At 52.1% G+C, this 22,905-nt stretch overlaps 1 protein-coding gene across 4 annotated transcripts in view; it reads left to right on the top strand.

Moving 5' to 3' along the window:
* The window catches only part of PHACTR3 (phosphatase and actin regulator 3), a 204,115-nt gene that overhangs the window by 122,163 nt on the left and 59,047 nt on the right, over positions 1–22,905 (top strand). For all 4 annotated transcript variants that reach the window (XM_043884710.1, XM_043884708.1, XM_043884707.1 and 1 more), the window contains 4 exons: positions 3,501–3,683; positions 11,840–12,052; positions 14,651–14,825; positions 15,577–15,824. In XM_043884710.1, coding sequence (XP_043740645.1) covers positions 3,501–3,683; positions 11,840–12,052; positions 14,651–14,825; positions 15,577–15,824 — 819 coding nt within the window. The remainder of the gene's footprint in view (positions 1–3,500; positions 3,684–11,839; positions 12,053–14,650; positions 14,826–15,576; positions 15,825–22,905) is intronic.

Below are 22,905 nucleotides of genomic sequence, written 5' to 3'. Positions count from 1 at the left end.
CCCCTGTGGTCAGTCTCCCCTACCCCAGCCTGGACTTCACACTGGGGGGCACCTGGGAGGCCAAGTGAGCCTGTAATAGTCACCCAGGGGCCCAGAGTGGTCTGGAGTCCTTCACAGCCCCAGGAATTCGCACTGGGACCCCCTTGGCCAGGCAAACCCAGGAAGGTCCTCTGCCCCGCACAGGTGGGCACTCACGTGTACATGGACATGCCCCCGGCTCCAGAGTTTGCCCACAAGGCAATCAGGATCATGGCAGCATGAGCTGGCTGTGGACGGGCCTGCAGGGGTGCCCGTGCATCCCCGAGACGAGCCTATGTCCAGCGAGTGCGTTTGCCCTCCCCGCTCCTGGTGAGGGGGGTGGTGTGTTATTTTGTGATACTGTGAACATGTGCTTTGTATGAACTCTTCTGAGTTCGCCTCGGTTCCTGAAGCTCTAAGAATCTGCCGGATCCAGGAAGGACCCTGCTGGCATTGCTAGGAGACTCAAGATGGGACCGGGTCCGCCTGGAGTGAGGAGCTGACCTTTCCCTCACTCTCTCTTCACTGCTTTGGCTGGTGATGTGTCTGTGTCAGGCAAGGGCTGGCCGGCATCCCAGCCCCACATGGGGTTCCCCGGTCCAAGCACATTGAGGAAGGACAGGAGTACCCCCGCTTCTCTGGCCAGTTGCTCTATGTGCTCCTGAGTGACTTTCCCTGATCCTCCTGTGTGTGTCCTCTTGGCTTTATCTTAAATAATTTAAGGACTTTCATTCTGCATCAGTGGTCCGAGAATGAGATGGTGGTTACCCCTGTGCTGTGTTCAAGTGACCTAAGAGACCACGGGGTCCCTTTCCTTGGGGCGGTTGGCAGTGACAAGTCAAGTCTGGTGGGAACGCCGAGGGCAGTGTCTGTATGCATGTGTGTGCATGCATGCGTGTGCTTGCACGGTGCGTGTTGTATGTTTGTGGCACGTCCTCTCTCTCCGTGGCTGCTCTGTGAATGACCCCGGCTCGTGCTCTCCTCTGCCGCCCTTGGAAGGGCCTGGCGGGGACAGAGCACCGACGTACAGTGAGGGGAGCAGGGGACCAGCTGCCCACAGCTTCCCTACCCCCCGGCGTTGCTTAGCAACGACCCAGCCACCCGGGCTATTTTGAGAACTGTAACTTTTCATTGAACATGATCATGAGCCGGAGCTCTGAGCACAGCCCAAAAGAGTCGTGCAAACCTGCTAAGCTGTAGAAGCAGGTGGAGGAACCCCAGAACCGTGTGTTGGGGTGCAGCATTTCTTGAGCCCTGTGGAGGGTGGGGACTTTGGGTCTCTTTCAGGTTCAGTGTTCTGACCATTTTATTGATGAGGAGGATGGAGATGCCTTTATTATTAACAGGGATCATCACCAGCAGCAAATGAGCCACCGCTTCTAAAATTTGGGGTCCCCATCTATATAGGACCTAAAGGGGTGGGGGGCTATGACGCTCAGGTGAGGTGGTGCTAGCAGAGTACCTACAGTCCCGCAAAGCCTCAGTCAGTGCTGGCTGTCACGTGTCACCAACAGACAGGTAAGCTGGTAGCAGGGACTGTCACGGCTGTGGGCCAAGTGTGTGTAAACCAGTCATGAGAGAGGGCCCAAGATGCTGTAGTTCTGAGCTTGGTGACCTCTAATTGTGTCCACTGGGCGAGTTCTCTTGGCTTGTGTCTTGGTCTTTTCCTGGGGTGGGGTTGGTTGACTGCTGGTCAGATCTGGCCAAGGATCTGCTTTTGTAAAGCCCCTTGAGCTTAAAATGGTTTAAAACTTAAAGTATTCTCATAAAAATAAAAAAAAATATGGATCTTGCGGCCTGTGGTCCAGAAAGTCTAAAATAGAAATACTGGTCACTTCTCTTTTCTGGGAAGGGGTCACCAGTACCTGGTCTAGACCCTGCCCCCGGCCAGGTGACATGGCTGCACAGATGTCATCTTATGGGCCCCAGATCTTCAGACTTCTGTCTTTTCTGCCCTCTCCACCTGCCTCCCCTGAGGGGACATGCAGCAGATGAACAACAGTGAAGACAAGCACATGTCCCTCCAGGGTGTCTCATCACGGGCCTGGCCCAGGTCCTGGGTTGGGGAGGGCCCTGTTCAGGAAGGTTGTTGATAACACATGGCAGAGGGGCCCAGGCGAGTGGCCAGACCATCACCCTTGTCATCCTCTCCCTCTTCCTCCTCAACAACAGCAGTGAGGGTAATGAAAGCACATGCGTGGTGTCTGCTTTATGTCAGACATGTTGTAGACATTAATTCACTGAATCCTTGCACTGACTCTCTGAAGCAAGGAGTTATTAGCCCCATTCTACAGAAGTGGAAGTTGAGGCCTGGAGCCATTTGCTGCCCGGGCACAAGAACTGGGGGCAATGGGGTGGGATGGGTGGAGAGGGCAACCTTATACTTTTTGTCCCACCTGGACATTTTGAGGAGTGGAAGGGACACGGCCACCTGACTTGGTCACTGGACCCCCAGCTCTGAAATAAATCTCTCCTCCCCCGCCTCCGTGTTCTCCAAGCCAGGCTGGCGCCCCTACAGTGCTGAGCAGGCCAGCCATGTGGATGTGCACAGGTTACGCTGACACCCCGCCCCATGGTGGCCGGGTGAACCAGCCATGGGGATTAGGGTGTGCAGGGGCTGTGTGGGTGCTGTAAGCCCAGGGCTGGGAGCTGTGTCTCAGAGCTGACCATGATTGACTGGCTGGGCCTCCAGCCTGGACCTGCGCTGTGTGGTTGTGTGACCTGGACCAATCAGTCATTATGCTCCAGAGCATCGAACCCCTCAACACTAAGATAGGACCCCAGAGGGGCAATCAGCCAGGCAAGGGCCAGACCCTCAAGGATTCCAGCCGCTGAGCCCCAAGCAAGGGGCGGTGCTGGTCCTTCTTGAGGTGTCCTGCTAGGAGTCTGGTATCCTCCGTCCTGGGATGGCCACTCTCTAGACCAAGGACTCCCTGATTCCCGCTCAGTCCTGGGCTGTGCCCGGTTCCTGGGCTGGTGATGCCATGTGTGGCCGCCCAGAGTTTAAGCCTCCTGTGGGAGGTGGGTAAGGATTGTCTTGTTAACCTGCAGATTTCCAGGGTTGGCACAATGTCAGATCTGACAAACGAGAAGCATTTGTGTGTTGGGGACCAAGTGGTGGGATGGGGGTGCTGAAGTGGAAGGTTATTTATAGCCATGATGGTAACAACCTAGCACCTCGGTGATGAACAGCAATCGGCGCTTGTCATCACCTGTCTGGGTGGCCTTGGCTGGTGGGACAGGGGCATCACAGAGGCTCAGGTGTGGGTTGGACGTGGTGCAGGCAGAGGCCGGGACAGGTGTGCTGTGACACTGGTGCTGCCCTAGGGAGACTGGAGATGGAGAAGAGTTCCCAGGGGGTGTGCGAGCAATGCAGGGTACCACCCCAGGCCTGGGAGGGTGTTCTTCCAGGAAGTCACTGTGTGTGAGTGAGAGCCAGTAGGAAGGGAGTCAGGCCCGGCTGACAGCTGACATTCTTGCAGATACTGAGAACAAAGCATGCAGTCCCGACGGAGAGCCCCGTGCCGCACAGAGCGAACCCTCCACACCCCGGCAGGAGCCGCTGCCTTCAGAGGAAGCCACGCCGGGGAGCCCTTTGGCCACAGGGACAGACCAGGCCTCCCTGGACGAGCCGCTGGCCTCGGATAACCAGGCAGACGATGCAGGTATTGACTGGACCCTGGGGTTGAGCTGCTCCGAGGATGGCTGTTGACCTGGGTGAGACAAGGATCCTGGCCCACGCTGGGCAGCAGCCTTGGTGGAAGGCTGTCCTTAGAGGCAGCAGGCCTGGTTCATTCCTTTGAGGTGTGGTCAGTGTGACAGCAGCTACTGACCTTTATCGTAACGCTGACGACCCCAAGAGCCAATACTGACCTTTATCATAATGCTGGCGACCCCAAGAGCCAATACTGACCTTTATCATAACGCTGGCGACCCCAAGAGCCAACGCACATGGCTGCTTGTGTGCATGACACCGTTCTAAGTGCTGTCACGTATGTTGGCACGTGGAACCCTGGAAGAACACCCAGATGACTGATGCTGTTGCCCCCTTTCACTTGTTGATGAAAAGGAGCTAAACAGGTAACTCATCCAAGGATTTTTGTTGTTGTTTTAGTTGTAGTCGTGTCTGACTCTTTGTGACACCATGGACTGTACTGCACCAGGCTCCTCTATCCATGGATTCTCCAGGCAAGAATACTGGAGTGGGTTGCTATTTCCTACCCAGAGATCAAGCCCACGTCTCCTGCACTGCAGGCAGATTCTTTACCTTTGAGCCAACCAGGGAAGCTACAAAGGTATAGAACTAGAAACTTGAGAGCAATGTCATTGACATCAGCCTGACCTGGGTTTAAGATGTGACTGAACTCCTCACTGTGTGACCGTGGACGAGTCACTTAGCCTCTCTGAACCTGTGTCGTCAACCGAAAATGGGGTCATGTTGCGCACACCTCTTGGGGTTGCTACGGTGAAACCACTTAGCTTAGTTGCCGCTCACACTGAGGGCTCACAAGTGTTTGCTGCTGTCATTGTCACCTTTATCATCATCACTTTTGTCATCATCATTGTGGTGGCACTAGTGGTAAAGAATCTGCCTGCCAATGCAGGAGACTAAGAGATGAGGGTTCAACCCGTGGGTTGGGAAGATCCCCTGGAGAAAGGAATGGCAACCCACTCCAGTATTCTTGCCTGGAGAACCCCATGGACTGAGGAGCCTGGCGGGCTACAGTCCCTGGGGTCACAAAGAGTCAGACACGACTGAGCACACACATACATTGTGGAAAAGTAGCCCTTTGTGGGAGGGCGATGCATTAACTCCTGGTGTTGGATTGCTTGCCGATGCCCCCCAGAGGCCCTGACACTAACAGCATGCATGTTTGGGGATGTGGGTGCACCTGAGTTTTGCTTTGAACGGGGACTCCCCCGGATCTCTGGCAGTGCTGTAGGTCACAAATCTTGCACCGAGAACATGGACCAGGACTGCCGCTCCAGGCTCTTCTGGAAGCCTGACCTTGAGCAAAGCCCCTTCAGTGAGGAAATGGATTGAAATCTAATGCAGAGACCTTAAACTCACCACTTCCAACATTGCCTGGGCTTAAAACTCAGGAGCATTCACAAAAATTCACGTGTGTAGCTAGCTGCTTTTCAGCCATCAAAGTCCACGCCCCCTGGGCTCTTGTTCCCACACAGTCACTGTGGCTGGGAGCTGAGAAGATTGGATTCAGTGATTTGGGTTGACTTTGGGCTTTTGTGTTTGGGGTGATTCCTGGATTTGTGTGGATGGTGTGGCATCAGCCATAGAACATTCATGAAAAGTCCTGGGAGGACCCGTTGTTTTGATGTTAAGCAGGACCGGATTCTGTGGGGCTGGGGCTGAGCTCCGGTGTTCCCACGCGTACGTGAATTTAAAGGGAAAGTGGCATTCAGGGAGTGTGTTCTCTGTGTGCTGGATTATCTTAGCCCCATTTTAAAATATTTTATTTTATTTTTGGTTGCGCTGAGTCTTCACTTCTGTATTCAGGTTTTTCTCTATTTGTGGTGAGTCGGGGCTCCTCTCCAGTTGCAGTGCTGGGGCTTCTCCTTGCAGCAGCTTCTCTTATTGCAGAGCACAGGCTCTAGGGCTCACGGGCTCAGGAGTTGTGGTCACAGGCTTAGTTGCCCCACGGTATGTGGGTTCTCAGGTCCCTGACCCGGGGTCGAACCTGTGTCCTCTGCATTACAAGGAGAATCTTTTATCATTTTACTACCAGGGAAGGCCTCCACTTTGTAAAAATTAAATTTACTTATTTTTAATCAAAGAATAATTGCTTTACAATATTGCGTTGTTTTCTGCCAAACACCAGCCTGAGTCAGCTGTAGGGAAGTCCCCCATTTTTTTTAAGATGGACCAGAGAGAATAAGTCACTTCCCTGAGGCCACAGAGCGCATCAGTGGTGAAGCTGGGATTTGATTTCCAGACATGCTCTTAAGTATAACATTCGACAGCCCCAACTATAGCCAGACTTTGCTGTGCTTCTGGCATGTTCTGGAATGTGGGTTGTTCTGTCATCTAGAGGAGGGTTAGCAGATTGCTGGCTACAGGTCAGGCCCAGGCTGCCTTTGTCTGTACAATCAGCTCATGGGCTGGCACCGTGAACCTGGACCAGGCAGAGATAGCACCCTCCCTGTACCCAACACCAGCCTCTCAGCAGGTGTCCGTACATCACCAGTGTCCACTGCTGGGCCTTTTCTGGGAGTTGGCCAGTCTCCTTGCCCATGTCCAAGCGTGCTGGATGTCACTGGGGTTCAGTGAAACTGACCATGGCAGCTTTCCCCCCCAGCCCACCCCATCCTCCTCTCAGGCTGGTCTCTCTCAGCTGGTGGGTAATAACTGGTTATAAAGCAAGCCCCCCCACTCATCAGCATGTCCCAGGCAGAAGGACTTTGACTGGAAGCTCAGTGGATGAGCAGCGACCTCTGCTGGTCAGGACAGGAAGGGACACCCTGAGGGTGGACTTCCAAACGCAGTGAACATGCAAAACTGACATCCGCTTTTAACCCTTAAAAAAAAAAAAAAAAAAAAAAATCAACACGGCACTTGAGATGTTAATGTTTCAGCGTCACAGTATTCTGGAATTCAGTGGTAGCTGCATGCTCACACAGGGTATGAAGGAAGATGCTGATTTAGAGAGGAGGTGCTGAGATACCAGTTCCCCAGACTAGGACCCTTCAGACTGGTTGGGGTGTGAGAGCTCAATGTGTGATGAGTTTTGAGGAGAGACTCACAGGAGGTTTGGGCTGCAAGTGCCTTGTGTGTTGAGTCCCAGATCCCTAAGAGCACGTGGAGGACCCACATTCCACCTTGGGCCAGTGGGGTGAGGGGACCTCCACGGGTCTGCTGGAAGCTTACCCTGAGATCTCTCTGGTTGAAGGGCTGTGGCCACTGACTCCCAGAAATCCAGAGCCACCCTGTCCACTAGCTGCATGGTGATTTATATGAATTTAAACCAAAACCAATTTAAAAATCCAGCTCTCCTATTCCATCAGCCACTGGTCAGGTGCTCACTGGCCAGCGTGGCTGCTGTAGCAGAGAAAGAGGAAGCATTTCCATCATCTGAGAAAGGTCTACTGGGCAACCCTGGGGGTGACAGGTGGCCCCACATCCACCTGGGTGGGTGGCCAGGGGAGTTTGCTCTTTGTGTCCGCCAGCAGAGTTTTCTGCTGAGACCAACAGAGACCTTATAAGCTGTAAAGTCAAGCCCTTTACAGTAAGGTTTGCCGCCCCTATTTTAGACAATAGATTTGGGCCATGATGTGAAAGTGTTAGTCATTCAGTCTTGTCCGACTCTTTGCGACCCTATGGACTGTAGCCCTGTAGCCCACCAGGCTCCTCTGTCTATGGGATTCTCCAGGCAAGAATACTGGAGTGGGTTGCCATTCCTGAGACCTTATAACCTGCAAAGTCAAAGCCCTTTATACAACAGTTTGCCACCCTCTTGTTTAGAGACTTGATTTGGGGCATCATGGGCAGGAGGAAAGGAGCTTGAAGGCCACTGCTGAGGTCCAGGCAGAGGCTGGAGTGGCTGACACTGAGAGGACAGTATTTCTGAGAACTATTTTGGAAGTAGTGTGCCCAGGATGTGTTCATGCATTGGATGGTGAGGAGGACAGGAGAGGGACAGAGTCTTTTGTCCAGTCTGGCTGGACAGCTGCGGGCTGTGGGACCATGAACTGAGTCTGGTGAAGGTGGGGTTCTGTTTTGATCAGTGTTGTTGTCCACAGCTCCTAGGAGGGTGCCTTGGCAAAGACACCTGTGAGATGGATGGGTAGATAAGTGAGAGAGAAGAGGGAGTGGGGAGGGATTTCTCCTGGGAAATCAGGAGATGGGTTTGCCTGTGTTTCATTTTGATGTTGCCCTCCAGACACAGGTGTCAGAGTGGCCAGTAATGGATGAGTCTGGAGCGCTGGGAAAGGGTCAAGGGTCGGCAGAGATGGGATGGATTCCAGCCAGAGGACTGGAGGAGAGAATTAGATGAGAGAGTGAGTTAAGGAGAAGAGGACTGAGGGCTTAGTGCTGGGGCAGTCTGGAGGAGCCTGAGAGGGGCTGAGCAGGTGAGACCAGCGGGAGGGTACCAGGGGACATGGTGTCCAGGAGCCACAGACGAGGGGACAGAGGTGGGAGGATTGTGCTGAGACAGCCAAGTGGACCTGTTCTGGCCAACAAGGGTGTGAGACCCTGACCCTGGGCTGCTCTGTCTCCTTGTCTCTCGGTGACCCTCCCAAGGGAACCTGTGGAACCCAGTTCAGACATGCCCACCTTGTCCATACTTCCAGGTCCCAGTGAGGAGACCAAGGCCCAGAGGGAGAAACTGGCCTGTTGGAGTGTCCATGGTGACAGGACCCAGGAGACTTAATATCAAACAGCTGTGGGTCTCATGAGGGGCCGCCCTCTCCACGAGACCCCACAGAGCATCTCCTCAGAAGTATAAGTAGTGTCTTCCTCAAGCAGGGGCTCTCAGCCTTGGGCATCCCTCTGGAGGGGACACTGGGCAGCGTCTGGAGACAGTCTGGTTGTCTCACAGCATCTAGTGGATGGAGCCCATGAATGCTGTTCCAAAATGCTTTTCTTCCGGGCAGAGTGGCTTGTAACTGTCCAAAGTGCTGAATAGCTTCTAACAGCCTCTTTGTGATCTCATGGAAGTCTCCCTCCCTCCCTGGTGGTGGGCAGGAGCGGGTATTTTATACAGATGAGGAAACTGAGGTTTAGCGATTAGAAACCAAGGTCACGCTTCTTGAATAAGTTGATCACAACAGAAGAAAAGGATGGATGTGGGAGAGTGGGGAGCCTGAGGCCAGGTGAGTCATTCCTTTGTCACCTGTCTGCCCCGAAACCATGACATGGGGAGCATGCTGGGTGCTCAGAGGATAGGAACCAAGCCTGGAACTAGTCCTTCAAGCTCATGCCAGCCCCACTCCTGGTGCTTGCATCTGCAAGCATGGCCACTGAGGGCCTGGACCAGGAGCATGGCCTCCCAGGAATCAGGGTCCACTGCCCTGCACTGATTTACACAGACCAGGAGACCCAACACAGTCACAGGGCTGCTGCCCATGTGGAGAAAAGGGACAGTTCTCACTCGCCTATGGCTCAACAAGGAAACCACACGTCTGTTTTTACCCAGAAGCAGAACATTTCTTTTAATATTTTTGCGAAACTTTTTTCACTAAAACAATCAGATTTGTAGACTCTTAGAAGTAACAGGTAACAGTTCATAGGATATAACATTAGTCTTGAAGTCTAGGAGTCTTAAAAAAATTTCTATGAACAAATCACACTTTTGAGGACAGTTTTATTGAGTCAGTTGCAGTGTGGTGGATGACCCTAGAGCCCATTATACAGTGTGAAATACAGTCAGAGAAAAACAAATATGTATTTATGTATGTGTGTGTGTATACACACACACACATTCAATCTAGAAAAATGATACTGATGAACCTTTTTGCAGGGAAGGAGTAGAGATGCAGAAGTAGAGAATGGACTTGTAGACGCAGCAGGGGAAGGGGAGAGGGTGGGGCAAGTTGAGAAAGTAGCTTTGACATATACACACTATCATGCATAAAACAGATGAGTAGTGCTGTGTATGCATGCATGCTCAGTCATGTCCAACTCTTGGCAACCCCATGGACTGTACTCTGCCAGTCTCCTCTATCCATGGAATTCTCAACAGGCAAGAATACTGGAGTGGGTTGCCATTTCCTCCTCCAGGGGATCTTCTCCACCCAGGGATCCAACTCATATCTCCTGCATTGGCGGGCAGATTCTTTATTGCTGGACCCTTATGGAAGCCCAGATAGCTAGTGGGAAGCTGCTCTATAACACAGGATGCCTGGCCTGGCTCTCTGTGATGACTTAGAGGGGTGAGTTGGGGGGAAGGGAGGTTCAACAGGGAGGGGAGATATATATATATATATATAATATTTATATTTATTTATATATATATAATATTTATATATATATATATATATATATATATACATAAAATTGTGACTAACCACATTGTTGTATGGAAGAAACCAAGACAACTTTATACAGCATTTTTCCTCCAATTAAAAAAAATTCGAGTTAAAAGCTAAATAAGGCAGATGTAATAATAACAAAACCATAATGTTTTCATGTGCATATCCATGCAGGATATAAAGTGAGGGTCATGCTGTAATTGCTGTTCTCAGTGATACAAACCTGACTCTGACATCTGCAGTGGGTGGGAAGGGGACATTTCATCAGGATTCGGGAGGCCCAGCCCTTCTGCATTTCCATGAGCTTCACAAGGGAGAAGGTCTGGCCAGAGAGGTCTTCAGCTTCCAACAGGGGCAATAAGAAAATGGAAATGGTGATGACAGTGGGGTGTATGGGACATGCAGTGTCCCTTCTATAGTTTCAGAGATTTGTGAGGACAGGATCAGGCCTGCCTCAGTCAGCACCACGGACAGCACCCCTCCCTGCTAGGCATTCTCCCTGACTGATGATGGGTGAATACTACACAGTGACTTTGGGGCCAGCTTTGCAGAGGGAGTTAGGATCTTCCCCCATAGGTGATTGCAAAGATGAAATTACATGATGTGGGGCAATGCCTTGCCCAGGGCTGGGCACCTGGGATGTGGTCTGAGAGGGTAGGGAGTCTGGGGTCCCAAGGTGGGGATGGGAGGCTGCCTCTCTTCTTGTGTCAGGGAAGAAGGAATGGTAGGTCTGTGTTTGAGCTCCCCTGCACCCCCTGGTCTGATGACTTCAGTTTCCTCTGTAAAGCTGGAGGTGAGGCTGCAAGGGAGGAGGGAGTAAGAAACTGTCGAGGTAGGAGAGACACAGAGAAGGTCTGAAGCTGAGTGACCACAGGATGGAGCAGAGCCAAGGGCGTGGACGGAGGTGGTCCTGAGATGCCAGGATGGGGGTTCCCATGTCACTGCCTTTCTTCCACAATGCTCCACAGTGACAGGAGTCAACAGACGGAGGCTGCATCCAGAGACGGGGTTTTCCTAATTAGCTAAGTGGAGAGGAAGGGTGGCAGAGGGCTTGAGGGGTGTTGGTGAGATGGTGGTTGAGGGATGGATGGTGGAACTTGAGCTGGGGAAAGAGAAGGGGGAAAGGAGAGGGTTGATGGGTGGGGAGAAGGCACAGGGGTGGACAGGCAGTGCTCCTGGAGGGGGAAGAGCCTGACCAGCAGCTGGAAGGAGAGGGGATAGGGGCCTCTGGGCTGGCTGACCCTTCCTCAAAGCTAAACCCCCTGCTTCTCCCTCACCACTCAGCTCACAGGCTCACCCAGTGCAGGGCTGTGGAAAATCTGGCATGGAAAATCAGTGACTCAGGGATTTGAGGGTCTGCAATGTGCTAGGCATGCATGTCGTTGTTGCTTCTTGGTTAAACCTCACAGCAATCCTGGGAGGGACTCTGGATGTTACTCCAAGGTCATCCAGTGTGAATGGAGACACAGGAGGTCAGTAACTCATCCAAGGGCACAGAGAAAGTGCAGGGCCAGCTCAGGCCTGATTCCAGAGCCTGTGTTGGTGACCAGCAACCCCAGGTGAGGTGGGAGCCTCAGTACCACAAGCTGAGGGGGGGAAGAGACAGAGTCACCCACACTCTTGAAGTTGTCTCCCTCTTCCTTCCTTCCCTCCTCTCTCTGCTTCTGATGTTTCTGTTGATTGTTGAGCTCACAGGGAATTGTGTGTGTATGGGAAGTGACCCCTCTGTCTCATGATAACAAGCCCACCCAGCCAAAGCCCCTCACTGTCTTCACACCTGCCCCAGTCAGAGAAGCAGCTGTTTGTGACCTCTGTTTTTCCTTTGAACCAGCCAAGGTGTCGTCAGCATCCAGAGAGGAAGAAGCAGACGCCGCCGGCAGCCTCCCACCTAGCACAGACGAGCCCTCTCAAGCCTTAGCTGGGTCCGACTCCCTGGACAGTCCTCCCAGACCCCTGGAGAGATCCGTGGGCCAGCTCCCCAGCCCCCCGCTGCTGCCCACCCCACCACCCAAGGCAGGCTCCAGAACCACAAGAAGTGTCACAGGTGGGTCTACGAGCATCCACCCATCCACCCTCTGTCCTTCCTTCTCTCATCCATCCATGCCTCCCACCGGTCCTGGCTGGGCTCCCACTGTGGGCTGGTTCTCACCCTTTGCTTCTGTGAGTGGGGTTCTGGGCAGGTCCTGGGGAGCAGAGCTGGAGGCGGGAGGGCGGCCCTTGTTGAGGAGCTTGGTTGACAGAAGCCGGGACTTGGGGCTCCCTTAAGCAAACATGGGGCAATTGTCAAAGATTTCTTCCAGAATCTGGAGGCAGGAGACACAACCACAGCCTTTCTATCTGGGTACTCAGGTGTCTGACTGTCCTTCTCTGCTTCTGGGTCAGTGTCTGTCTGTCTCTTCTTGCCTCCTCCCTCCCTCCCCTTTACCTCTGTCCCTCCCTCTCATCACCCCCTGTTCTACCTCTCTTCCCCGCCTTCTCTTTCATTCTCTCTCTTCCTTCCCTCCCTCCCCAGCCCTGTCTCCCCTCCCTTTCTTTCTCTCTGTTTCACTTATGATCTCTGTTCACCTCGGTGGGCACTCCGACCGGCAAGGCAGAGCCAGGAATCCACACCAGCATGTAGAGTGGTAGTCAGAGCGGGAAGCCCAGCTCAGCAGAGACCGCCCCCCTCCCAGGGCATCTCCTTCTGTAGCTTTGGCCACCCTGGCTGAAAGATCCCAGGACCCGGAGACATTGACTTTTCAAGTTTTGGTGCATCTTGTCTCATCACTGCTGGAAACAGGAGACACTGCTGGTCTCAGGAAAAGCAGGCCCTTCACAAAGTTATGATTGTTTTTAAGAATAAATCCTTACACTCTGCCTCTGCGGGCAGTGGGCATGAAGGTGACAGCGGATAGCAGAGCTCAGCAGCATTGCTCTAATCCCTGACCACCAGCGATAATATGACGACTCACCACTTGTCAGGAGCTGCCCAGCCCCAGGCACTCCCAGGAGCCCAGCCCTTGATCCCTGGACCAGCCTTTCTAGGGAGGGAACTCTGCCCTCAGCCCCAGACCCCAGTGTCTGCACAGTGAGTGCAGGTGACTGATCAAAGGGACAGTCAGGTGATCTGACCCCCTTCGTCTGCCTCCTGCCTCTTTCTGCATCTCTGGGAATGAGTCAGAGCATTTAGTCCTTGGGTGATGTGGTCACACAGATGAAGTTTTGAGGCAAATAATGCTGTCCTGTATTTTGTTACTATCTTCGCGATAATCCCCATTCCATCCATTGAAACATAAATCAGTTGGAAATCCACTGGCTGAGGCACCATCCCCCCACTTTATTCTGGCTTCTGTGTAATTTGCTTGGAGACTTTCTGCCCGCATTGTGCTTGGACGTGATCAGACCTCAGCCCATTTCGTCTCCCATGACCCCTCCACTCTCCTCACGTCTTAAATCGTGGGTCCTAGGGGCCAGTGGTCAGCTCCTCTGACTTCCACCCGCCCTCAGGGGTGAGGAGTCTGAGGACTGGATTAGGATTGGGAGAGGACAGGAGGGTTGCCTGCTGTGGACTTCTGCCTGGATCTCTTGTAGCTGAGTCTGCATTTTGGCAACTTTGTCTTCATTTCCTTTTCCGGGAAATGTTTGCTTCAGCTAGGCGGCAGCAAAGGAGGAGGAGGAAGGGCAGAGGCGCCTGTCAGGAGATAGTCCATGGGGTCAGTCCCACTGAGCACACACACGCGTGGTGTTCAGTACTTTAAAAATATGTTGCCTATTTTTAAAACATCAAAATATGTCTCAGTATTAAACTGAATCACTTTGCTGTACATCTGAAATTTACACAACATTGTAAATCAACTACGTGTGAGTGTTCAGTTGCAAAGTTGTGTTCAGCTCTTTCGCAACCTGTGGACTGCAGCCCACCAGGCTCCTCTATCCATGGGATTTTCCAGGCAAGGATGCTGGAGTGGGTTGCCATTCCCTTCTCCAGGAACCTTCCTGACCCAGGGATCAAACCTGCGTCTCCTGCATTGGCTGGTGGATTCTTTACTGCTGAGCTGCCAGGGAAGCCCAAATCAACTATACTTCAATTTAAAAAAGAAAGAAAGAAAGAAGCATGTTAAAATATGATCAGGAACAACCTGTGGGGCCCTAGGACTTGTCATCAGCCCAGATCTTGTCCTGAGGAGAATGGGAGAGCCTTGATCAGAAGACTCCCACAAGGAGAGGTGCAGATTGCAGGCAGACGTGAGTGGGTGATGGGGAAGCACAGGGAGGCTGTGGTGGTGGTCCAGGCTCAGCAATGGCTGGACAGCTTGGGGAGTTCTTCCAGCTTCCCCAAGAGGAAGCGTGGCTTCAGGATGTTAAGTTTGTTGTAGAGAAATAGGAAGAGAGCTTTCCATGCCCGAGACCTTGCCGAGGGCCTGTGGGCACTGCTGTCTGTAAGGCTCAGGGGTCCCAAGGATAGAGGGGAACTGATCAGGGATGTACCCATCTCCGTCTCTGTGGGGAGGGAGCCTGACACAGCGTCTCAGATAGGATGCTAGTGGGTTCACCTGGCCAGGAGCCCTGCGTCTTCTCTGCTCACAGGCTTCTGTGTTTCAGCAAAGCCCCTCGTCTCTAACCCCAAAGACTTACCTTCTTACTGGCTCTTCTCATGCCCCAGGCCAGGCCACACTCTTCCAAGGCTCTGGCGGGAAAAGTACTGACCCTTCCCTCCGAGGACAGCTTTCCACGCCCACGGGGTCTCCGCATCTCACCACTGTCCACCGGCCTCTGCCCCCCAGCCGCGTCATTGAGGAGCTGCACAGGGCACTGGCCACCAAGCACCGCCAGGACAGGTGAGGGCCTGAACCGCCGTCCAGGGCCAGCCCCCCTCGGGGGAGTCACAGGGGGTGGGTCCAGGCTGGCCTCAGCGCTCTGCTCTCACCGTCCTGGAGTTCTCAGCTGCTGAGCAGGGCGCTCCCTTTTTCGGGTTTGCACTGGGCTCTGCAGCCGGGTGGCAGCTGTTCTCAGTGGCCACATTCTGAGAGGGAGAGGGTGAAAACCAGGCCCTAAGCCCCTGTGTTTTCCCTGGAGGGTCCAGGGACCCAGGGTCGAGTGGGAGCATCACACGAGAGGATCAAGAGGGAGAAGTAGCCGCTATGTTGTCTGGGGACTCTGATCGAGGCCTGTTTTCATCCGGAGAGAGCACAAGTAACCTGCCCGGAAGCTGGCTCTTACTCTTGACCTCACACGCCTCATAGGCTGAAGACTAGTGAGTCATTGGAGGGCAAAACAGATACCAGAACACACATGTGGCTTGGGAAATATTGGACAAAGAAGATGCCCTGCTTGGTTCTTAGGAAATCCTTGATCTGCGCATTGGTTGCGCTGTCTCAGCAGGTTTTATTACAGCATCATTCAGAACAACACATTCTGAGCAACTTTGGGCTGAAAGCCCTGTGAGCCTCTGGCACTTCTTGTCCTGAGTATCAGCTGCACGCACTTGGGGGCCATCTTTGCAAAACCCATTAGAAGTCTTCAGGTCAACTTTGCAGGGTGTTCGGGTGATAGGGACAGTGTATAACCTGAGCTGCATCTCTGCTTCAGTTTCCAAGGCAGGGACAGTAAAGGGTCCCCGAAGAAGCGCGTGGACGTCCGGCTGTCGAGGACATGCAGCGTGGAGCGGGGCAAGGAGCGGGAGGAGGCCTGGAGCTTCGACGGGGCCTCTGACGGTAAGCGGACGGCGGCCAAGGAGTCCGAGGAGAACAAGGAGAACCTGATCCTGAATGTGGAACTCAAGGACGACCTGCTCTTGTATCAGGACGAAGAGGCCCTGAATGACTCCATCATCTCTGGTGAGCAGAGGGTGGGTCTCTTGGGGCAGGAGCCTCCTTCCAGAGGCATGGAGCCCAAGGGCAGGTTTGGGGGTTCTTGGGTGGAGGCCATGTGCCAGAGAGTAGTGGAGAGAGATGCCCCTTTGTATGTGAGCAGGGGCCTGTGGGCTGGCTCAGGGCACAATTAGGAGGAACCCGAGGAAACTTGTTTGATTCTGACAGTCACATATACATTTTCATGTGTATTTGAAAACACAAAAGTGGCTCAGCCAGCGACTGAGAGCATCGATGCCTGGGATGATGTGGCAGGATGTCATTGTGTTGGTGGCACTTGGATTGCCAGCATTTGGAAGATGTGGCAGAAAATGCTAATAAGAAAGCAAGATGAGATGGAAGAGAGAGGAAGGGAGGGCAGGCTGATGCCAGTGGTCATCTCAGAACTACTGTAAACCCAGCAGTGTCTACTTGTTCAGGACCATGTGTCCACCAGGTCCTTGGAGGTCTGTCTGTCCTCACAACATGTTCTCCAGGTTAGAATATTTGCTCAGCCTTACCCTTGAGGATATGGGGGCTCGCAAGACAAAGCATCGTAGCCCCTCCTGATAATGGGTACTCAGTCCTGATGTGAGCTGTGCTGAGCGCCGTCTCTTGCAGGAGGGTCAAGAGTGACATGGCTGTAAGGCCTTTAGGGGAGGGTTGTTGTTCCTCCTGAAAGCATCTCGTGGTAACAATCATGACGGTCTGCAGGGAGCTCCTGGGGACCTGGTCCCAGTGTTGATGGAAAACAGGAAGGGTTGGTATTGACTATGACTTGGCTGGTGCTAAGGGGGTCAGGTGGGGGCAGCCGTGACCAGGTGGACAGACCGGGAGCCCAGGACTGGATACTGGCCTTGGCTGTCACCCCCTCCTGTGACCTTGCATCCCTCTGGACCTTGTCCACTTTGGCTGGTGAAGCACTTCCGGGAGCACCAGCCGTAGTGTGTGTGGGGGCGTGGGATGAAGCTAACATGTGGTTGGAAGTGGCTGACGAAAGTCAAACCAGGGTCTTCCTGTCAGAAACCCAGAGCCAAAGACCCTGGACATCTGAGAAGAGGCTGAAGCCTGTGGTGTTTCCCAGACTTACCTGGTAGTGGAACTTTTCCCCTTAAACACACAGGACAGGGTGACGTCTGAGAACGGCTGATGTAGACAGATCGGGGTTGAAGCAGGTCCTTCAACTTCAGAAACAGTGAGGGCTGGACCATCCTCTGTGTGAGCCTGCCCTGTACCTTGTACAGTGTTTGGAGCTTCCCTGGCCTCTGCCTACTGCTCCGTGCTCCCTCTGGCTCAAGGGGAGGATCCTTCCTGCCTCTTTGAGCTGCTGGGGGCTCCAGGTGGTCCTCGCCTTGTGGCTGCGTCAGTCAGATCTCTGCCATCATCTTGCATCAGCTCTTGTGTGTCCTCTCCTTTCCTTATCATGGGATTTAGGGCCCATCTGGATAATCCTGGATGATCTCCTCATTTTAAGATCCTTACCTTAATTACATCTGCAAAAGCAAATTACATCTTTTTTTTTTCTTTTCCCCCAAATAAGGTCATGTTCCCAGGTTCTGGGTACAGCAATCTTTGGGGGTGACTGTCTACCTGGAGCGGCTGCTCCTGATGGTGTAACATGTGCCTCTTCTCATGGAGCCAGGGTCACCCCCAAGGCCTTTTACCCCCCACCCCCACCAACCCCATCATCAGGTCCTCAGCTGCGGGACCACCTGCCTTAGCTGGGACTTGCAGCCTGGGCGGTCCCGCCCCCACCTACCTCTGCCTCCTCCTCACTGATCAGATCAAACTCCCTCACCCTCCACTCTGAAGACAGCACTCTGACCCTTGCTTCAGCACTCCACACAGTTGCGATTTTACCGTGATTTTTGTGATTATCTATCTTCTGAAGTGAAGTGTTCATTGCTCAATTGTGTCTGACTTTGCAACTCTTTGGACTGTAGCCCGCCAGGCTCCTCTGTCCATAGGATTTTCCAGGCAAGAGGACTAGAGTGGGTTACCATGCCCTTCTCCAGGAGATCTTCCCCATCCAGGGATCAAACCTGGGTCTTCTGCATTGGAGGTGGATTCATTCCTGTCTGAGCCTCCAGGGAAGCCTCTCTGTCTCTTCACAAATCTATCAGTTATTCGATTATTATATGTTTCACTGCTGTCCGCGTGAGGGCTGGTGCCTCTCGTCCATACATTCCCAGTTCTAAGTAGGAGTGTGTGGGTAGCTGCTGGGTGAATGGCTTTGACTGCTGTCTGCCTATCCAGTGGTCCTCCAGCCCATGTCCCCTGAGCTCCAAGAGGTCCCCTATGGACTCAGCACGTCCATTGGGGTCTCAGAGGTGTCTCTGACCTGACCCCTTAGGATCTGAGCTCTTGATCTTTGCCTCCAAACCCAGACTGTTCCCTGTCCCCATGAGCAGGGCCTCTGACTTTCCATGGCCTGGGACCATCTCGCCACTCTTGATCTTGCACCTGACATGCAGTTGGTGCCTCCTTGGAGATGTCAGGCCGATTCTCCTCTGTTGAGCTGCTCCGTCCACTCCTGCCTGGACTCAGCCTCCCCCGGGCCCCCCTGCCTCCGCCATCACCTCTGTTCTAGCCCCTCCACACAAATGGACATCGGGCAATGTCACCTCTTGCTCACACCCCACCAGGAGTTTCCTGAGGGTTTAATGAGGTCCTCACTGAGACCCCTGTGGCCTGTCCCCATCACCTGGCTTGTCTCCTCCTGGGCCCCCGGGGACCTGGCCACACCCCCTACCTCCATGTGCACCTACCACAGGGCTCCCATTCCCACTGAGTAGGAGGTATGTGCAGCTCCACTGGGTTTAAAACGCCACCTCCTCCAGGAAGGTGGCAGGTATAAACAAGTGACTCTTCCCCACCACGGCCCTGCTGGCCCCTCCCTCACCTTCTGTCTTTGAGTCCTCTCGCCACCAACACAGATGCCTGAGGTCAGGGCTTCATCATGTAGAGGTTCCTGCCACATCTGCAGCCCTGCGTGCTACACACATAATAAATGTCATGCGTGACTGGGTGTCGGGATGGAAGAAGGTGGCATCTGTAGTCTCCTGTGGGGATCAGCCACTTTTCCTCCTTCGAGGTTTCTCCCAGGGTGTGGGTCAAACCTGAGTCTCTTGTTGTTTGTCTCCAAAAACCAGTGTCCTTAACTGAACTTAGAGATTGACAGTAGTGATGGGAACAGGGAGGGTAGAACTCATTCTAGAAGCTCTGCTGGTGTTAACGTGCCCAGGGTCCCACCAGGCTGTGCTTGGGAAGGGCTGCACTGATTATATTTGCAAACCTGGGCAAAGCTGCCCCTCCTGTGGGTACCAGCATTGGGACTCAAGGTCAAGAGCTCACAACCAACCCTTCAAGCATCCGTGGAGGGCTGGGCCCATTGCACACAGTGAGGCACACCTGAAGACCCCCACATCCAGAGGGGAGCCCTGACATCTGTGACTGGGGCCATGGTACACAATCTGGGATCCCTGAACCGTGAAACCCAGTACAGAATGTGGGCTCTTCACCTTTATTACACTCTCGTATGTGTCCATAGCTCTCTCAGGGTTACGGATCGCTGGGACAAAATGCTTGGAGGGAGAAATTCCATATCTGTTTTGGGAAGAGTCTACACATCTTACTTTTGGGGGAAAATGATTCACCATGGGAAAAACCCATGAACACATTCTGCTTTGCCCAGTAGGGCAGCAGCAAAGATCAGCTTTTCTTGGCTTCTCTTGAGTTCAGACCTCACCCCTAGGGTTACAGCTGGTATGTTATTTGTAGATCTCTGAGGTGCAGAAGTGGTGCTAGTGGAAAAGAACCTGCCTGCCAATGCAGGAGACATAAAAGACGCAGGTTCAATCCCTGGGTTGGGAAGATCCCCTGGAGGAGGAAATAGCAACCCATTCCAGTATTCTTGCTTGGAGAATCCCATGAACAGAGGAGCCTGGAGGGACTACAGTTTATAGGGTCACAAAGGATCAGACACAACTGAAGTGACTTAGGACTGACAGACGGAGGTGCAGAATGAGAGAAGTGCCAGGTGGCGGCTTCATCAGTTATTAATCACAGACACTGCACTCAGTTCAGATCAGTTCAGTCGTGTCTGACTCTCTGCGACCCCATGGACTGCAGCATGCCAGGCCTCCCTGTCCATCACCAACTCCCAGAGTTTACTCAAATTCATGCCCACTGTGTCAGTGATGCCATCCAACCATCTCATCCTCTGTTGTCCCCTTCTCCTCCCGCCTTCAGTCTTTCCCAGCATCAGGGTCTTTTCAAATGAGTTAGCTCTTCACATCAGGTGGCCAAAGTATTGGAGTTTCAGCTTCAACATCAGTCCTTCCAATGAATATTCAGGGCTGATCTCCTTTAGGATGGACTGGTTGGATCTCCTTGCAGTCTCCAAGGAACTCTCAAGAGTCTTCTCCACCACCACAGTTCAAAAGCATCAATTCTTCAGCGCTCAGCTTTCTTTATAGTCCAACTCTCACATCCATACGTGACTACTGGAAAAACAATAGCCTTGACTAGACAGACCTTTGTTGGCAAAGTAATGTCTCTGCTTTTTGATATGCTGTCTAGGTTGGTCATAACTCTTCTTCCAAGAAGCAAGCATCTTAATTTCATGCTGCAGTCACCATCTGCAGTGATTTTAGAGCCCCCCAAAATAAAGTCTGTCACTGTTTCCACTGTTTCTCCATCTATTTCCCATGAAGTGACGGGACCAGATGCCGTGATCTTAGTTTTCTGAATGTTGAGTTTTAAGCCAACATTTTTACTCTCCTCTTTCACTTTCATCAACAGGCTCTTTAGTTCTTCTTCATTTTCTGCCATCAGGGTGGTGTCATCTGCATATCTGAGGTTATTGATATTTCTCCCGGAAATCTTGATTCCAGCTTGTGCTTCATCCAGCCCAGCATTTCTCATGATGTATTCTGCATATAAGTTAAATAAGCAGGGTGACAATATACAGCCTTGACATACTCCTTTTCCTACTTGGAACCAGTCTGTTGTTCCATGTCCAGTTCTAACTGTTGCTTCCTGACCTATATACAGATTTCTTTTTTTTTTTTTTTTTCAGTGGGTTTTGTCAGTGTATACAGATTTCTTAAGAGGCAGGTCAGGTGGTCTGGTATTCCCATCTCTTTCAGAATTTTCCACAGTTTATTGTGATGCACACAGTCAAAGGCTTTGGCATAGTCAATAAAGCAGAAATAGATGTTTTTCTGGAACTTTCTTGCTTTTTCCATGATCCAATGGATGTTGGCAATTTGATCTCTGATTCCTCTGCCTTTTCTAAAACCAGCTTGACCATCTGGAAATTCATGGTTCATGTATTGCTGAAGCCTGGCTTGAAGAGTTTTGAGCATTACTTTACTAGTGTGTGAGATGAGTGCAATTGTGTGGTAGTTTGAGCATTCTTTGACATTGCCTTTCTTAGGGATTGGAACGAAAGCTGACCTTTTCCAGTCCTGTGGCCACTGCTGAGTTTTCCAAATTTGCTGGCATATTGAGTGCAGCACTTGAATGGCATCATCTTTTAGGATTTGAAATAGCTCAACTGGAACTCCATCACCTCCACTAGCTTTGTTCATAGTGATGCTTCCTAAGGCCCACTTGACTTCACATTCCAGGATGTCTGGCTCTAGGTGAGTGATCACACCATCGTGATTATCTGGGTGGTGAAGATCTTTTTTTGTACAGCTCTTCTGTGTATTCTTGCTACCTCTCCTTAATATTTTCTGCTTCTGTTAGGTCCATACCATTTCTGTCTTTGATTGTGACCATCTTTGCATGAAATGTTCCCTTGGTATCTCTAATTCTCTTAAAGAAACTACACTGATATTTATTTATCCTCATAACTTGGTGTCGACGGAGCCTTTGCAGGGTATGTCTGTCCAGTGTCATCACTTCAGGAAGTGTTTGTTATCAAACATCTCGTCCACCAGAATCCTCTAGTAGCCTCTACATTAGGGCTTAATTCTTGAGGTGGTGGGGGCCCCACCTGAGGCAGACCTGCCCCTGAACCAGCTAGGAGACTGTCCTGTTGGATCCGGTTGAAGTGAAAAGTGTATTTGCTATAGTCTGCGTCTGACTGTTGGATTTCCATGCAAGGCAAACATGGTGCCTTGATCAGTACAGAAAGATGTGTTACGGGCTATGTGTTTAAGTCTCTTACCATGTGTCCATGCTCTCAGACACATTTGCACACATACCCGCCCGCGTACCTGATACCTTTATGGGCATGCGCAGTCAGCCCCAGACAATGGCAGGACACGCAGCACGTTCTCAGGTCCATCAAAGCTGACTTTTAGCAAAGAGTTTGCTTTTTGGTCCCTGGTGATCTAGTGGTTAGGGTTCAGTGCTGTCACCGTCACGGGCCGGGTTCAGTTCCTGGTAAGGGAAGCATTTGTTTGGGCTTCTCTGGTGGCTCAGCCAGTAAAGAATCTGCCTGCAGTGCAGGAGACCTGGGTTCAATCCCTGGGTCTGGAAGATCCCCTGGAGAAGGGAATGGCAACCCACTCCAGTATTCTTGCCTGGAGAATCGCATGGACATAGGAGCCTGGCAAGCTACAGTGCATGGGATCACAAAGAGTCCGAGGCTGAGTGACTAACCCAACAGTATCTTGCTTTTTAGAGCAATTTTAGGTTCACAGCAAATTAAGAGCGAATAGAGTTTTCCCTTATCCCCTGCCCCATACCTGCACAGCCTCCCCACCCCCACCACATCATCAACACCCTCTCCAGAGTGGCAGCATTTGTTACAACTGATGAGCCTGTGTTGACACATCACCCGACGTCCCTACTTTAATTAGGGTTTGTCCTCGGTGTGTATGTGCTGTGATTTTGAACAAATGGACAATGACATGTCCATCTTTATGGTATCAATAGAGAATTTTCACCACCCTGACAATCCTCTGTGCTCTGTCGACTCACTCCTCCCTCTCCTCAACCCCTGGTGAGCACTCATCTTTTTTCCATCTCCATAGTTTTGCCTTTTCGAGAGTGTCACAGTTGGCATCATACCGTAGGCAGTCTTTTCACACTGGCTTCTTTCACGTGGTAATAT

Source organism: Cervus elaphus, chromosome 23, assembly GCF_910594005.1.
Source record: "Cervus elaphus chromosome 23, mCerEla1.1, whole genome shotgun sequence".
In the NCBI taxonomy this organism is placed as follows: Eukaryota; Metazoa; Chordata; class Mammalia; order Artiodactyla; family Cervidae; genus Cervus; species Cervus elaphus.
Note: the sequence above shows the minus strand (reverse complement) of the source record. Positions and strands in the feature narration are given on the sequence as shown.